Genomic DNA, 18,789 nt, shown 5'->3' with positions numbered 1-18,789 from the left:
CCTTTTCCCAACACTCGTTCATGTAGGTAGTCAAAGCCTCCACGGAGCCGTCATCCAGTTTTGTTAGGGCCTTGTTCGAGACGCGGTCCATGCCAGGGGACGTGTTCCGGCGGATCTTCAGCAAAGCCGCCCTCACTTCAGCTGATGTTATACGGCTATCGAGATCTGAATTGGGGCGTCCCCTGTACTTTGGCAACTACACCCTGGGTGTAGGCGGAAAATATCTTGCCTGTAGCTCCCGTAAAAGGTCTTCTTGCGTGCCAGGAAATTGGGGAGTGGTGGCTTGCATCGTCTTACTTGTTTCACTCCGACTTTTAGTACGGACGATTAGGTAGCGGAGGATGTTCCACGTCTTGGATGTACTTAGTCTTCCTTGAAAAGCATCGCACATCTGAAGCCAGTTCTGCCTACAGAGCTTGGCCGCGTACCCTGACGCCTCTTTGTTGAGCAAAGCTATTCGTTTTCGGAGTCTCTTGTTGTGCCTTTGCACCTTCCATTTGCGAAGAAGGCTGCGCCTTGCCTCCCATAAATGAAGCAGGTGTGGGTCGACCGCTGCAATGTCATCGGAGAGGCTGAGTTTTTTCGTGTAGTGCGTGATTTCTTCCACGAGTGTTTTCGCCCAGTGACTTATGTCTTCTATCTTTTCTTCTGTTTTACCTCTTCTATGGGAGCGTAGTGCTTGCCAATCAGTAAGTTTTGCTACCCCGATGACCCTACGGAACTGAGGCCCTGGGATTTTCGTCTGTAGTATCATATGATCACTCCCGAGGTTGTCCTCCGTATTGCTCCAGGTGGCAGTTGGGGCGTGTGCAACGAGCGTAAGGTCAGGGCTAGTATCCCAGGCTGTGCTCGTGCCTATACGAGATGGGGCACTTGGCTCCGTGAGGAGAGTGAGGTTATCCTCATCTATTGTTTTCAACCGTTCTTTGCCCCGTTTGTTGACGTACGTGTATCCCAATTCAGAGTGAGCAGCGTTAAAGTCACCCACAACGATGAATGGGTTGGAACCCGCCAGGCACTTTGCTTGTCGGATCATGTCTGCCAATCCCGGCGCTTTGTTTTTGGGGCGACAATAAATGTTAAGGATGAACAGACTGCTCGTACATTTGAGTTTCTGCGAAACCAGCTCTGTAAGGACGCAATCATGAGGGTTACTAGAGAGCTGGTGGTGGATGGCAGTAATGTTTTTCTTAATTAAAGCGCACACGTCTCTGCCTTCTTTCGTTGTCTGTGTAATATAGCCCGGGAGCTTGGTAACCACCGTTGATTCTTGAATCGCTATTACGTCGGGGGGTTCTTGTTTATGAGAAATATGCTGTTGAAGGTCACCTTTCTTATTTTTGAATCCCCTGCAATTCCACTGCCAAACGACAGTGGGACAGCACGCATTATATTTTGCACTAGTGGTCATTATGGTTGATGGGGAGGTCAGTAGTCGTGTCATTTAATACCGGGCGATGATATGGCTTTTCTCTGCGCGCAAGACGGCCAGGGAGGGTTGTAGCATGGGTTTCTAGACTCTCCACTCTATGTTGAGTATTCTGAACCTGCGCCGAAAGCTGATTAAGTTGGGAGGCGATGGCTTGGAGTTGGGTTAGTATCGGGGCTATAACATCACCAAGGCTGGCATTTAAGGGGGGACGCGGCTTTCAACTTCGGAAAAATGACCAAAACATCGTTTTTTTGAAACCCGCATATTCGGCTTCTATGTTTCCTATTCTATGCGTCTGCAAAGTTTTTACGCTGAAAAGCATCGCAAAGTGGCATAAAAAAATACTTTTGTCAGGCGCGGTGACAAACTATCAGCGCAAAAGGGCGAAAAAACGGCAATTTTCGGAGCGCTCTATCTCCGCAACGGTGCCACCGGGCGCGGCCATTTTGATATGGTTAGATCGGCCGAGCGATCGTTTTTCCGGTTGCGCTCGTCTCTTTTATCTTCGTTCATTCACAAACGCACAAACGGCAGAAAAAGAAACGACGCACAAACGAAGCTAGAAATAGATGCTGAAGCGCTATTGGTCCTCCGAGAACAACGACCCTCCTGATTGGATGTCGCGGGCGCAACGCAAGATGGCGGCCGCCTGAGCTGCGTAGCGAGCGCATTGAGTTCATTTTCGCCGCTTCGCTCGGCCGAGTTACTGTTCAATCTGTGGTATTCAACACGCACGTTATCGCGATAGGAATGCCTGAGATCGCGAGCCAGATTACGGGAAGTTGTGTGGCTCGAAAGGAGGAGGTCATCGAACGCTTCGTGGTGCGCGTGACTCTACCGTCGCCAGACCCCGGAGGGTGACGCGGTGTGCGCGCTTGCGATAGCGGTTCGTGAAGTGAACTTTTAGTCGGGTTTGCGATGTTTACACGCTTAGTTATTGCTGTGTTTTGACTGTGGACTCGCTAGCCTTGAGAAAGAAACGGTCGACGCGTCAAACGCGCTGGCGCGCACGGCATAGCCGACGCGCATTGGAGCAGCACATTACTGGGCAACCGGTTACGATTGAACGCGAGTAGTTGTAATTAATGGCTGCGACGTTAGATTTAATCTTAAAAGCGACCTGACCAGCCATATCAGGTATAATTAAAGTTCGATATGTCGCGGTAAGCGTGCGCTGCGATGCGCGCGAGCCATATCGCCCGTATTGCGCAACGTTTCCCGTGCACTTGTAATTTTCATGCAAACAGGTTTGAGTTAGTAATATAGGAATAAAAATACGTTCTCTGCATTAAAAATGTACGTTACTGTCGCAGCATTTAACAGTGATTTTTTAGGGAAATTATTGATACCATTGCTTAGGGCATACTGGCTTTGCTGCTAGAAATATTGGATGCCTTGAATGTCAAAAGTATTAAAAAAATGTGCTCTTGCATTGAAGTTGGGAGTTATGCAGAATACTCTCCCAAGCTTCAAAGTAGCTCATTTTCACCCTTGTGGTATGCAAACTTTTGGCAATGAACACCTGCACGTATGAGTACTAAGTTGCTGTGCCAGGCAAGATGATAAAACATAAAAAAAAGCCAAAAATGTTCAAATTTAAGTAAACAAAATGCTCAACTTGTTGCCATGGTGACAACACTGCAAAAGGAGGCTGTTCAGTGCGATACAGCCAACCAGCTAACCTACTTTGCATTGAAAGCCCATTGAAACCCATCTCCCCCTTCGTTTGGTCTGCAAAGTGGGGTATGTACTCTTCACGGAGGAGCTGAAAATGCTGTTTTCTGGAAAGAAAAAGGCTGTAAAAGGCACTCAAATTTCAAGGCAAGGCATTCCAGAAGCCCCATGTTCAAAAGGACATGAAAGGCTACAACCGTGACGACTTTTGATAGGTGAAACCTATGTTGCAACTTCGGAAGCCGTTTTCTCAAAACAGTTTTTTTTGCCACCTCCGTCGCTTGTACCAGGGATTTTTTTGTGACCGCTGGGTCTATTTTGATTTCGTTTCTTGCATTACATTCCTTGATAAACAGTTCAGGTCGTGACACTCTTGGTTTTCCAGATTTGTTTTTTGTGATTTTTTTATTCAAATAATCGTTCACAGCCAACATGCCTATTGCACATTAACCTCTAAAAAAATGAAAACTAAAAAACATTGTGTTGTAAAAAAAAAATTCTAGAACTGTCACGACCTCGTCCATTCATTTGGGAATGCAAAGCACTTCGAACAAGTTTTCTATCGTGTTTTATAAGCCGCTCAAGCTCGGTACAAGCGGAACAGAAAGAAAATGTAATACATAAAAAAGTTTTCAAAATATTAGTTTAATATTTTTATGGTGTTATCACGGAAGCATTTCCAGTTGCTGTGCCAATTTTCATCAAAATCCACAAAGAAATAAAAAAGTTGATTTTGAAAGCCACGTCCCCCCTTAATGTTTCTCTGGTGACATACTGCGGGTTTGTCTCTATGGTGTCTTCTTCTTGGTTCTCTATTTTGCGTTTCTTTTCCATTATTGGCTGTTGGTCTGGTGGGGGAATGCTTGGAGGTGGGGTTTTTTTTTCTTCAGAAGTTACCTCTCTGACTGCAGAAATGGATTGTGTAAGAGTGTAATGGTCTTAGTCTGTTCTGCCATGAACTTCTTGAGCGTTTGTATTTCTGTCCTTAGTGTTTGAATTTCTGCCTGGAGCTTGTTACACTCCTGAGAAGGGGATGGGGGGCGAGCAGCGGGAGAGATAACTGAAGCCCAGCTCACCTGGTTGTGCTTCTCTCCTTTCGCTTGCTGCTTGGCCGGTGGCTTGGATTTGGAGCGGGATCGGGACTCTGACCGAGATAGAGACCTCAACTGGGAGCTGCAGCTGGATGAGCTCTTGAGATGAACCGTTGACCGGCGGGAATGGGTTCCACGACCGGCCTTCACTTGGAGTTCTGCCGCGGGAGGGCGTCCGCTTTCTCAATGACGTCTTCAGCACGGATCCGGAACGATGCTTCGAGATGCTCCTTCTCTGACTGGCATTGCGCCTTGTTGATGAGCGAGATTGGCGGAAGCGCGAACCACCACCACGGAGTTCAGGGGAGGGAGAGCGGGCCTGTCGGGAGGACTGCTGCTGATGCAGCTGAGGCTTTCTACGATTCACAGGCGGCAGGTAGCGCTTGGCGCAAGACTTGTCGCCCGTCGGGTGGGTGCCCCCGCACAAGATGCACTGGGGGTGGCAGTCATGCGGGTCCGTCGTTAAAAAGAGCCCACATTTTCCGCACCTCGGCGTTTTAGGGGGTTGTGGGCAAACATCCTCCCTGTGACCAGTCTCGTTGCATTTGCGGCAGTAAGGAACCGTTCTTTTGTAGAGGTAGCAGCGAACCGAGATACCACTGTAGTTGACATAATAGGGAACGCGTTTGCCGCAGAATGTGATAACCATCGTTTCCGTGTTCCCAAGCCTTCTACGTGTTAGAACTTCATAACTTGGATCCTAGATGCGTTTAAGGACTGTGTCGGGGTTGTGTCAAGGTCGATGTTATGAATGACCCCTTTGCAGGAATTGTCTGGAGATGGTGCGTATGACAAAATCATAGGAGTTCCCATCAATTGTTAATTTCTTGATCTCCCTAGCTTCATGGCTGTAGTTTGTGGGGTCACCTACGTAAGGCTGGCCTGTGAAGCGAACTTCACCTGCTAGCGTTTACGCAATCGTCCCGCCGTATAACTTGGCGGCTCTCACGCGACTCCCAACCCGCCGTGCGCAAAGTCGCGCGTGGCTCAGGGTTCGGGCGAAAAAGGACACCACGGACTTGCAACAAACAATAAACAGGTTTATTATAGCTAATATCGTTGCGCGTGCAAACAGACCAGCAGCCACAGCAGGGAGGATAGTCCTGTCCAACTGCAGCGTTCTCGCAAGGGAAGACAAAGGGTTTGGCTTACCCAGTGAAGGTCGCGGGGGCGGGTGGTTTCCGGGGTCGGGGCAGGGAAGGTCCTTCTCCCAGGAGGTCGATGCGTCGAAAGAGGGCAGGCCCTCGCTCGCAACCTCCGACCTGGGCTCTTGCCGAGGACCGGTTTTCCCCCCAACCTCCTCCCGGAGCTACGAGCGCGCCCTCCGAGACGTCGCGGAGGAAACGGGAACCGAGACTCGAAACGGGTTGTTACCAGGGTGGTTGGCAATGTGAAGCGCAGCGCATTGCTGCGAGAAGGTTGCCCCCGTGTCGGCCGCGTCAGCCGGCTTGGCCATAGCCGCCGGCGTGCGCCCGAAGTGGGAGAGGGGGCAGGGCGCGAGTGCGCTCCCCACAAGTTTCACAAGGGGTACTCGCGACAAGGACGTTTTGGTCCCCTTCTACGCGCGTCTTGATGTTGACGCGCATCTTGATGTTGCTAGTGACTATAGCCATTAGCCATTTTTCTGGGCTCACCCTGGCAAGGCGGAGACCATTTCTTTGTCAAAATGCCAGCTTCAGATCTTCAGCAGGAAGTGGAGGCTGTCGGGGCCTACGCGCTGCGGGCCGGCTTTTGCAAAGGGGGGTCTTGTCCGAGGTTTGGGCCAACTGATGTTCACCGGTAAGGAGTCGCTGGTCTCGGCGGCGCTTCGCGCGACGGGCGACGAGAATCCAGGGCGCAGTATCTGTTGCGTCTTCCTCCGAAGGTGGGGTGGCGTCTTGGTTGTCGCGGGTTTCCATCCCTTCATCCTCCGAGCTGGCGTGTGATGACAGGTGGGCTTCTTCAGAGACGACGCACGATGACGCACTCGCCATCTGGTACGACGTGACTGTTCAGGTCCGGGATAAGCCACACCGCTAGCACGTCAGGCTTAGCGAGGCGGCCGTCGCTTCGGTAGTTAGAATGGCCGCAAGGTGGCAGCAGTGGCAGCGCGGCGAACACTGCCCTGAAAATCCTATTCTGTGCACTGCAGGAACCAGCTCTGGACCAAGCACGTGCATCCGACGGCGACGCACTACTGAGAACGACGGGCAATACTGCGCAGCTCAACTCGTCACCGTGCTACCGACAGGAACGCCAGCGTGCAGCCGGTGTCTACCCACGTGGTCACCTACCGCACGTATAAAGACAGCGGAATCCCGGAGCCCCGCTACTGGCAGCAGTGGCAGCGCGGCGAACACTGCCCTGAAAATTCCATTCTGTGCACTGCAGGTTAGTGCTTGACAACCTTGTCAGAAAACCTCGATTAATACCTTATTTCTGTGACGCTGTTACTGCTGCCCGGTGTTTTTTTTGTTTCTTGTTGTGTTCCTGTTGATGTTTTGAGATGAGTAAAGAAGTAGTGAGACTCATACTTGAGCTGAAAGATGAACTGAAGGCAGGGATGGCGCTCTTAAAGGATTCCATGGAACAAAACTTTGACCTTGACGAAAGAAGCCTTCGCACCGAAATAGACGAAATCAAAAAGAGCATGGATCTCATGAGCAAATGGCTTGATGACGCGACTGGCCGTCTCAAAAGCACAACCAGGGAAAACAAAGCTTTGAAAAAAGAAAACGAAGAACTTCGGAGCAGGGTTCACGTGTTGGAAACAGACTTGACTACAAGCCAGGATGAGCTCTTGAAATCTGAGCAATACACGAGGAACAAAAATGTGGAAATCAGAGGTATCCCGCAGAAACCTGCGGAGAACCTTTCTGATATACTTAAAAAACTAGGGGAGGCCGTTGGCGAAGCCCTGTCACCTGGGGATGTGGACGTGTGCCACAGAGTACGGACGAAAGATGATACTAAAACGAATATTATTGTACAGCTTCAAAGCCGGGAAAACGAGACCAGTTTCTTGAAAAAGCACGTAGGATGAGGCTGAAGAATGATTTACTCGGTTCCGAGTGCGATGACCCGATCTACATAAATGAGCATCTTTGCCCTGCAATGAAACGGCTTCTTGGCATGGCTGATGCACGCAAGCGCGAACATGCATGGAAGTTTGTCTGGGTCAAGAACGGCGTCATTTTCGCCCGACGAACCGAGAAATCGCAGATAATACGCATCAACCGCGAAAGTGATCTTGACAAAATTTGCCCTGTGCACACGACGTAATACCCTCTAAACAGATACATGCGCAACGTGGCGTTGATCATCTGTCATGTCTAGTGATTACGTTCTTCCACAGGACATCGGCAAAGTGTGTGATGAGAAAAATATTGAACCATGGGTTAAACTTCTCCACTTGAATGCCCGATCTGTACAACCAAAGCGAGACGAAATTTCTGCTCTGCTCATTTCCTTCAAGTTTAAATTTGATGTGGTTATGTTCACAGAAACATGGTACAACAATGATTCCGAATTTTATGTACCAATAGGGTTTACACATTTCTACTTGAACCGCACAGACAGTAGAGAGGGCGGTGTCTGTATCCTGACGGCCTTCACCGGCTGTGAAATGATGGAACCTTTCAGCAAAATAACTGATGATTATGAAGTACTGTGTATTAAGCAACGCGAAAAAGTGTTTGCAGTCGTTTATCGACCCCCTGCAGGACGTATGCGTGCATTTTTGGATTTCCTTGACGCTATTCTGTCGTACGCCAATGAAATGGGATGTACTCTTGTTCTTGGTGGGGATTTTAACATAGATATTTTAAGCCAATCAATGCCTACAGCAGATTTTTTAGGAATACTTGAACACAATGGGTTTCACAATGTAATTACTTTACCAACGCGTGTCACTGCTACAACGTCATCATTACTTGACATGTTTGTAATGAACATCCCAAAGAGCCATAGCATTTCTGGTGATTTAAGATGCGATATCAGCGATCAGATGCCGATATTTGCTTTTATAAACAGACGCTCCCACCTCCAGCCTAACAAGCCTTGTGAAACTACATACCGCCTTATATGTGAAGGCACACTACAGACTTTTAGAGAAAAGATACAGGCCGTAGACTGGTCAAGCGTTTTAGCTCATCATGAAGCTGACACCTCATATGAAGAATTTTTGAAACTGTTTAAAATGCAATACTTTGAGTCATTTCCAATAAAACACTTTAAACCAAGCAATAAATCGCGGAAACCGTGGATTACGAAAGGTATCTTTAGGCACATACAGAAAAAGAACAAACTTTATCAATTATTTCTTCGTACTCGGGATCAAAGCGATTGGAAACGGTACAAGGCTTTCAGGAATAATCTAAACAAAGAGAAAGATCAAGCGAAAAAAGATTATCTCTTTCGCGTATTTAATGCAGACTGTCTTAGCAAAAGTGAAGCAGTGTGGAAAAAATTAAACGACGGAAACAAATCCTAGGAAAACAAATCCTACTGAAGTGCAAACTGCTATTGTTGATGGCAAAGTATTAAAAGGGAAAGAACTAGCCGATCGAATGAACGATTACTTTACAGAGCTGGCGGGAGGCGCCAACAAAAGCGGATGCACTGACGTAGCCAACAGCATATCGAGCAATGCGCACACGTTGTTCTTAACGGCAACCGATGTATCGGAGGTTATCGCAATCTTCCGTGGACTGAAAAACAGTCGTAGCAGAGACGCTGACGGCCTAGAAATTGCACCGATAAAACATCTATTAGACCTTATTGCGCCTGTGTTAACACACATCTATAATTTAGTTCTGTCAACTAGTCTATTTCCTAAAAGCATGCAGATAGCGAGGGTAACCGTACTTCACAAAGGCGGGGACAAAAATGTGTTCAGCAATTACCGGCCGTTGTCGATATTACCGATATTTTCGAAATGTATTGAAAAAATTATCAACCTTAGAATGGACTGTTTTTCACGCAAATACAACTTAATTACAAGCAGCCAACACGGTTTTAGAAAAAAGCATTCCACTGAATCTGCGTTACTGGTACAAAAACAAATAATTTTAGATAATATTGAGAAAAAAGTGATGGCCCTAGGAATATACCTCGATTTCAGTAAAGCCTTCGATCGCGTCAATCACAATCTTCTGCTCTCTAAATTAGAAAAATATGGCTTTCGGGGAAATATACTAGCTCTTTTGCGGTCGTACCTAGGATCACGTAAACAGTTTACAGCAATTAATAAGTGCAGATCTAATGTTCGACCGGTTGTCACAGGAGTGCCGCAAGGCAGTATTCTCGGTCCCATTCTCTTTCTGTATTACATAAACGACATTGTCAATATCAGTACAAGATGCACCTCTGTCATTTATGCTGATGACTGCACAGTGTTTGTTAATGGAAAACAATTAACTGACATAACAGAACAGGCAGGTAGACTTTGTGGCGAGATAAAAAATTGGTCTGAAACCAATAACCTTTTGATTAATGAATCTAAAACAAAGTGCGTCTTATATAGGGCTCGGAATACACCCATAAATATACCAAACAGTATTATTTTGGGCCCGTACACGGTAAAGCTTGAAAAATGTGTCAAAACGCTAGGTGTAATATTCACTGAACATATGTCCTGGAACGACCATGTTGACTTAGTGTGCTCAAAAGCTCGCAAAACTCTTGGGATAATAAGCAGGTATCGGTATTTTCTTCCTTTTAGAATGAAAAAATTATTATACAATTCTTTATTCCATTCGCAGCTCAGTTATTGTGTGTTAATATGGGGAAACACAACAGCAAATAATCTAAACAAACTCACGGTTTTGCAAAAAAAGGCAGTCCGAGCCATTGAAAATGTTCCGTATAATGCACACACTGACGAATTATTCAAGAAAAATCGGATAGTCTGAGCATTTAAACTATATCATCAAAAACTAACTAGAAGCTATAAAAATGCACTACAGGGTAAATTAGCGGTATTTATAGAATTAGGTAAGCTACAAAAAAAGAGTTTGCCATACTCCTGTCGATGTCAAATTCCTTGGCAGGTACCATTCTCACGCACAGAACATGGGCGCCAGAGATTATGCCACACGTTACCCAACACATTAAATGAGCTTTATAAGCACTGCATTGGTCCTTTATCCATGAGTGACAAGAGCATGTTGGAACTATCGTTGTGATGGCTTTATTTGAATTTTACCTGCGAAAACGTGTTCCTGAACGCAGGAAATACTGTTCGTGTCACTTTCATGTATACATTATCACTCTCGCGTACGAATGTTGTGTCATTGGAATTCTAAGATACCATGTCCTGACATTTTACCTCGTTGCCTGTTTGCATTTTATGTACTTGTTTTTACATGTGACAAGCGCTACATTGCTGAATATTCACGTTGATTTTACCTCGTTTTTACTGTGCACGCCTTCATTTAGTTTTTTCTAAAGTGAACAAACACTGTTTCTAATTGCGTTTTACCGTGTCTCCTCAGCTATCTCGTTTTTTTCCCTCGTTTTTTTTAGTTTTTGTTTCCCTGTGTGAAATGTTACCCAGTAGGAAATGTATCATCCAACAGTATGTATGTATGTCTTGTCTTAGCACTTCTTTGCTGCTAGTTGACGGTGGCCGGAGCTCTGTCAAGCTGCTTTATTGCATTTTTTTTTCGGCCGCCATTTTTTCACCATTTTTCACCTGGTGTATTGATTTGGTGAAAAATAAACAAATTGAAAGGTGCAAACCAATGCACTTACGGCACCGGGTTGGGTATCGACGGGCCCCTGGGGACTTAAGGAACACGCTAGCAGCGTTGTTTCAGAACAATGAGGTTGATTTCCGCCAGAGTTTGATCCTTAAACCACAGCCGATGCAAACCACCTTCGATCAGCTCGTCGTCTTCGTCGTCCGAGAATGGCCGAAGTTGCGATTACCTTGACAAATATATTTCATAGGAACTTATATACGCATCTTGGTGCCCGAAAGCACTGTCAAAGCTCCAGGTCCCTCCGTATCCGGGTATCCGGAAGATACCTCAGTAACCTCGGATTTGCTGATGACATTGCCTCACTAAGTAACTCGGGGGACGTATTGCAAAGCATAATTACCGCACTGGACAAGCAGAGTAGAATCGTGGGCCCAAAAATTAATATGCAGAAAACTAAAGTAATGCTTAATAACCTCGGGAGAGCCCACCGGTTTGAGATAGGTGGCGAGGCAGTGGAAGTGGAAGTGGTAAGCGAATATATCTACTTAGGCCAAGCAGTGACCCCGGATCCCAACCATGAGGCAGAGGTAATTAGAAGGATAAGAGTGGGGTGGAGTGCATTCGGCAAGCATTTTCAGATAATGAATGACAGCCTACCATTGTCCCTGAAAACGAAAGCGTATGACAGCTGCATCTTACGGATGTACACCTGCGGGGCAGAAACTTGAAGGATCACTAAAAGGTTTCAACTTAAATTGAGGACGACTCAGCGAGCAGTGGAACGGAAGATGATAGGTGTAACATTAAGGGACAAGAAGAGAGCGGATTGGGTCAGGTAACAAACGCGTTTTAAGGACATATTAGTAGAAATTAAGGAGAAGTGGGCGTGGGCAAGGTATGTAATGCGATGGCAAGAGAACTGTTTCGTCATTAAGGATAACAGAGTGGATCCCTAGAGAGAGGCAAGCGTGGCAGGGGGTGACAGAAAGTTAGATGTGTAGATGTAATGAAGAACTTTTGAAGTTTGAGGGGATAAATTTGTCGCAGTTAGCACAGGACCGGGATAATTGCAGATCCATGGGAGAAGCCTTTGCCATGCAGTGGGCGTAGATAGGCTGATGATGACGATGATGATCGGCATTTCTGTTTATATTCCGATGATTTCAAGGAGTGCATTACGGTGACATTGTTTTAACGTTAACTAGTTGTCAAACAATTTGTGACTATTTTAAACGACGTATTTTACGGAGTATGAATAATTGCTTTCCTCACGTGATCATACGCACGATCTAATCAAGCAATCGAATAGCGTGTTAGCACCTACGAGTATTGCGTTGGAATATTCGAATATCAGATTAACCGGATACTGAAACCGGATACACTGATTATCCGTTGCTGGAAATCCGGATATACGGATAGCCGCATTTGAAGGCAGGAGTCGCTCTGAGCCGGTTCAACCGGATAACCAGTATAACGGATATTTGCGAGCACTAGACTTGAACAGGCTTCTCTGATTTCCCGATTGCTCACGCAGTGGCCCGCATGCGGAACAGGCCAGGAAATAGAATAAAGGTATCTCAACGCTTGCACGTAATATTTGGCCGGAATAAATATTTCTTACCGCGGCTTTTATAGAAGCCTCTTCATACTCCTTCTTTGGAATCTTTAGACGAGAGTAGGCAGGGGCACTCTGCATGAAAAAAACGTGTTCTTTTTTGACGGGGCGATGAAGCAGTGAAAATGGATGCAAGAAGGCGCCATAAATGCCACCGTGCCCGCATGTTCCGCATACAGGAGCATGGGCATACAGCAGCCAAATTTGAACATGTGCATGCAGGAACATACAGGAACGTACAGTTACAAGAGCATACAGGGGCATACAGCAGCGCAGTGTGAAGATGAACATACAGGAACATACAGAGCAGCATAACGTTAACGTGTGCATACAGGGATATACAGGATCATACAGGAACATAAGCGTACAGACGTATACAGCAGTGCAGTGTGAAGATGGGCATACAGGAACATACACGAGCCTACAAGAACAGTAGCATACAAGAGCATAGAGCAGCGTAATGTGAATATGAGCCTGCAGGAACATACAGGATCATACAGCAACATGAGCATACAGGAGTATACATCAGCACAGTGTGAATATGAGCATACAGGAAGACGCAGGAGTCTGCAAGAGCAGGAGCATACAGGAGCATACAGAAGCCTAATGTAAATATGAGCGTACAGGAACACACAGGATCATACAGGAACATGAGCATACAGGAGTATACATCAGCACAGTGTGAGTATGAGCATACAGGAACACACAGGAGCATAAAAGAACAGGAGAATACAGGAGCATAGAGCAGCTTAATGTGAACATGAGCATACATGAACATACAGGATCATACAGGAACATGGGCATAGAGGAACGTACCGCAGTCTGATGTTAAAACAGGCTGCGTCGACGTACAACTGCGTGACTTGCGGTTTAATTGCTTGAGCTTTCTTAGTGGATTCATTTCTTTATAATGCCGTTACAACCAACGATTAGCAAGTACAACCTTTTCTTTAACTGTCCAATTTTTAAAATGTCACCATTTTCGCAGAAAAGACGTAATGAACGCGTTTAAGTTTTTTTTTTCAGGTTTTGTTTTAGGTGAAGCCTTAGGCTCAATATTGTTTTAATATTGTTTTGATGGAAGTTATTATATATAATACCAATACGTCTGGTCCAATACGAACAAATGTCTCGGTTAGGGTAATAATTTGTATCCAGCGGGATGCAATAGGTCTGTGTAAGAATTAAAGGGACACTGAAGGGATTTCGATAAACTTCTTTTCGTGTCTGTATTGCGTAGTCGGGCGTAAATAAACATACGTTTCATTGCGCAACCGTACGGTAAAGAAGTATTGACTTTATAAAGCCTGAAAGAAGAAGAAAATACTATGCGCCACCTGCATCGACCGCAACAACTACAGCAGTAACGTAAAACTACGCGCAATTTTTATGGAATCTGAATGGATGATGTCGAAGCGGTTAAAAATCCGACTGGTTTGATGTTGTGTGAATGTCAATTTTTCTTATTGAAGGAAGAACTTTTGTTAGATTTTGAACAAGCCCATGTACGGGAATATAGTACATGTGGTCTTTTTAGAACGTTGCCGACATCGCTTTCTGTTTCTGTTCCCCGCAAAAGCACGCGTGGCGCGCGTCGTAAACTCCATTTTAGGAGGTCTCCGCTTCTTTACATTTGCTCACACTCCCAACCTCGTATCCACCCTACCGGGTCGTGTGCTCCGTTCTCGCCGTTCCGCCATTCGATCCTGGTTGGGGAGAACCCTGGTGGAGGACATCGATAGGCCCGCCTTTAGCCATCGTTGCTATGACGACGTTTCCAGTAACCTCATGAGAGAGTGGAAAAACCGCGTGACTTCCGCCACACACTTATCGCAATACCCAGTATGTGAGCGGGGCTTCGCTTAAGATTTCTTTCATCCATGCTAGTTATTCTTTTCAGAGTTTGGGTTTAGGCTAGTTGGTAGCGGTAATCCATGAATTCGAGTAGCGCAAAAGAAAAAAAAACGACAGAGGACACAGGGAGGCGACGGGCACAAGCGCTAAATTCCAACGGAGTTTATTGAAAAAATGCGTGAATTTAAACAGTGCGGTGGGACATTATCATAACGAAACAAAGGTAGAAAAGAACAGAACAAAAGCAAGGCATGATAAAATTTGCACACGAAATTATTCGCACACCGCTACCCAAGAACGTGGCGCCGGGGCGAAACTCGGAGCGGAGGATGGCGCGGGCGTGCGCGCTCGCCAAGGGGTACAATGGGAGGAGCGATGCGGTGTACGTGGACGCTTCCAAACGCCGCGACAGGGAAGACACCTACGCCGTGGTGGCGATACGAGCTGCCACGGGAGAAGTACTGAGTGCGGGCAGCGTGCGAGCCAAGACCGCCAGACAGGCGGAGGAGGCGGCCATAGCGCTGGCCCTGCTTCACCCCGACACGCGAACGGTGTTCAGCGACTCGAAGTCGGCCATCGCCAATCTCGCCAGGGGTACGGTCTGCAAGACAACGATGCGAGTCCTCTCCGGCATTGGGGAAGGCGCGCGCAAGAACGCAACGACGACCGTGCGCTGGTTTCCGGCCCACATGGGTCGGGAGCTGCGAGGCGGCTACAGGAACGTCAACGAGGCAGCCGACGCTGCGGCCCGTGATCTCGCCGCGTGCCGGGCCGCGCCAGCGACGGACGCCGACGTCGACGAGGAGCCAAGCAACGACGAGGACGACAACGGCGCAGAGCCCCTGATCACATACGGTGCTACGCTGTGTTGGTATAGGACAGAGAGGCAGGCCTATCCTCCGCCCCACCCGGGGCTCGCGAGGAGAGAGGCCGTGCTTCTACGACAACTGCAAACCGGGACGGTGCTTACGCCGGCGCTCGCGCGCCACGTGTGCCCGGACATGTACGAGGACGAGGCGTGCAGTGTGTGTGCGCGTGTGAACGCAGACTTGGCCCACTTGATGTGGGGATGTGCGGACCACGAGTCAAGTGTGGGGAGGCCGATCCTCCCACCGGACATTGCGGACTCAGTGCGCTCTTCGGGGCGAGAAGAGCAGCTAAGGGCCATCCAGCGGCTCGAGGCTGCACTGGACAGGCAAAGGCGAAAGGGGAACCCGCACTCCCCTCGGCCTCCTCCTGCGGGAGCGAGGGCTAGGGGCGACAGCGGCGGCACTCCAAGTAGCCCGCGCCGACCAGACGCAGACTTCGGGGTCGGCCCGACGCCGCGGTGAGCGGTGAAGACTATGGGACGGTGAAGCCCTGCGTGGCCTGATCCGTCCCCGACTGCCGGTACCTCAATAAAGTCCTTTCTCTCTCTCTCTCTCTACAAAAAGGCAGCACGGGGCATTGACCCCCCCCTCAGATAGCCAATCTCGTTATAGGACAAGGCCACGGACAGTGCGGACACGCAACGATCCCCCAGGCGTGCTATTTCGGCCGCCTCGATTATTTCCCTTGTCTTCTGGTTGGCATGACGAGCGATGACGGCACAACTGTCAAGGACGGACGTACGACCGCAATCGCGGCAATGAATGCCCAAGTGGCCCTTGACAACCTTATGAACATTGTAGTCATGCTAACGCGGGCTTTCTGGAGCTGTTGGCAATGTACCTTCCATCAACCTTCGCAGTTTGAGAGGACGGCACATACATGCATCTAGAAGCGTGGGGTGTGTATAGGATCCTGCATCGCACCTGTACTCAGTGCTTGTTACTAGCCCAATACGATCAATGCTTGTCTGGACTGCTGGACCGAGACCATGTTGTTAGGGCTCTTCACTATGTGGATGATTTTATTGTGTTTATCACGTGTGACAAAACAAGGTTTCCCTCCCATGTAACGAACGCGCTAACGTCTTTTAAAGGCCAACTGCACTCAAATTTCACCTCGGCCAAATTTGTTTTTAATGCGTAGTAAGTACCCCCAAATAAGCTGAGACACAAGTGGTAGCCCCGTGAAACGCCTCGTTAATCAGTCAGAAGCGTTTAAAAAGGCTCCGCCGCAGACCACTCTGCACCTGCCGGCGGATCGCGTAAACAGCCGTGACGCGCCTGTGACGTTCCAGCCTACGGTGGCTTTTTCCTCTGGCCAGCCACGCAGCGGGAGAACCGGTCGAGCTCTGCTGCCCCGTGCGCGCGTAGAGCTTGCGCGCAGACATTCTCCCGAACTGGTGACCGTCCGGCCGCTCGCTGGACGGCTGCAACGTCACTGCAATGGCCGCGCTCTCCTCGGTTTCGGTTTCAAAATCGCCGATTTTTGCTGGCCGCTTGCGGCGTCCACGTGCGTATTTCAGCCGTTGTATTTTGCATGTTGCTTTCTTTTTAAGCAGACTATACGGAAATAGGGTTTTCAAGAAGTCGAAATTTTGAGTGCAGTTGGCCTTTAAGAGCTGCCTTAAACCTTTTGAGCTGACACACGAACTGCCTGTAGGTAGCATGTTGCCGTTTTTAGACATGAAGCTGTTATTCACGTGGTGAGCATCTGTGTTGGAGCTACGAGCCACGCGCCAGTAAGCCGTTGCTACCCTTCTCGTCGGGGCACTCTGGCTTGGTGAAACGGGGAGTGGCAAAGTTGTGTTTGACTAATGACCTGAATAGGCCTTGTCCCCACAAGATCCAAGAATGCTTCTTGCAGCAGGTGCAGCAACTTCAACAGGCGGGGTTCCCGCCACAGCTTGTTACCTCTCTTGCTGAGGCCTTACTCAGGAATATCAAGCACGCCGGTCGAGATGCACAGCTTGAGGCGCGTAACGGCGCTGATAGCCCTGTCAAAAAATGGCTCGCTGTGATTCCGTACTTTCATGACCTATGACATAGGCTGAAGAAGATTGGTACGAAGGCTGAGGTGAATGTTGTGTTCTCCGCCCCAAGGAAACTGTTAGCCTTTGGCGCATAAATGACCGCGCAGCTCCCCGGCATCCATTGTGTGACAAGAATCACAAAAAGCCGTTCGTTCCATGCATGGGAAACGTTGTGCACGCCATTCCCCTGAAGTGCCGTAAAGTATATGTCAGCCAAGCAGGTCAGTGCCTACACGACCGGCTGCATGAGCATGATTACAATGTTCATAAGGTTGTCAAGGGCCACTTGAGCATTCATTGCCGCGATTGTGGTTGTACGCCCCTCTTTGACAGTTGTGCCGTCATCTCTCGTCACGCCAGCCAGAAGACAAGGGAAATAATCGAGGCAGCCGAAATAGCACGCCTGGGGGATCGTTGCGTGTCCGCACTGTCCGTGGCCTTGTCCGATAAGGAGATTGGCTATCTGAGGGGGGGTGGGTGCCACCTTAGTCAATGCCTCGTGGTGCCTTTTTGTCGACGTCACAGCGTTGTGCGAATAATTTTGTGTGCAAAATTTATCATTCCTTGCTTTTGTTCTGTTCTTTTCTATCTTTGTTTCTTTATGATAATGTCTCACGCCAGTGTTTAAATTCAAGCATTTTTTTCAATAAACTCAGTTGGAAGTTAGCGCTTGTGCCCGTCGCCTCCCTGTGTCCTCTGTCGTTTTTTTTTTTTTTCTTTTTCGGTATTCGAAGTCCTGGTTAGTTATACTTATCCTCCGGCATCTCCACAAAGCCCAATCTCACTCAAGGTTCTGTGAGCTTAATCAGGAGGTGTGGTATCGACGCCAAGGAAACAAAAAAAAGCCTCGGAAAAAGTTAGAAAAGACTCGAATACCTCAGGCATGTCGCGTATTCGATGGGCAGTACGCAAACTAGTAAAGGTTCAGGCTTCACTGCACGAGAAAGAGTCTGCGATGGCACAATGGGATGGCGCAATGCGATGGCGCAATGGCGCAATGGCTTAGAAGAATTCTTCAGTGTATTCTTCCCTGGTATGCAGCCTGGGTGGGTTGTGAGATTCGCTGTTGACAAGCATTTTGCGGCGCGCGAATGTACTGACATATTTATCTGAATCGATGAAATTACACCCGATGGACAAACTTTGGAGGTAGCGGAGATCGTCGTTACCTCATTGCGCAGAACGTCCACGAGGCAGTCATGAATCTGAAATAGCAAGAGTGGTGTCACATCAATCTTTGCCACTTCATCTTTAAGATGTTCTGGAAAGACATCATCATCATCATCATCATCATACGAGCCTATCTACACCCACTGCAGGGCCAAGGCCTCTCCCAGTAATCTCCAATTTTCCGGTCCTGCGCTAACTCCGACCAATTTATCCCCGCCAAATGTACCAAAGACATATGTACCAAAATTTGGAATTGAAATTTATTGATCCAGCGTGAACATGAAACGGGAATGGGTACAGAGGCACTGGGAGGTCCCAAGGTAAAAACCACAGGCGGGGCTTCCCAGGATGATTGTAAATTTAAAAAAAAA

The 18,789-nt window shown here is 47.9% G+C and overlaps 1 protein-coding gene across 1 annotated transcript in view; it reads right to left on the bottom strand.

Moving 5' to 3' along the window:
* The window catches only part of LOC144141986 (uncharacterized), an 81,431-nt gene that overhangs the window by 13,057 nt on the left and 49,585 nt on the right, over positions 1 to 18,789 (bottom strand). The window contains exons 5-6 of the mRNA XM_077673416.1: positions 18,418 to 18,453; positions 12,502 to 12,570 (exon numbers count right to left, since the gene is read on the bottom strand). Of these exons, the coding sequence (XP_077529542.1) occupies positions 12,502 to 12,570; positions 18,418 to 18,453 (105 nt within the window). The remainder of the gene's footprint in view (positions 1 to 12,501; positions 12,571 to 18,417; positions 18,454 to 18,789) is intronic.

Source organism: Haemaphysalis longicornis, unplaced genomic scaffold (genome assembly GCF_048455015.1).
Source record: "Haemaphysalis longicornis isolate Haplotype H1 unplaced genomic scaffold, Haemaphysalis longicornis Haplotype H1 scaffold_6, whole genome shotgun sequence".
NCBI classification, from domain to species: domain Eukaryota; kingdom Metazoa; phylum Arthropoda; class Arachnida; order Ixodida; family Ixodidae; genus Haemaphysalis; species Haemaphysalis longicornis.
This window is presented reverse-complemented; position numbering and strand designations above follow the sequence as displayed.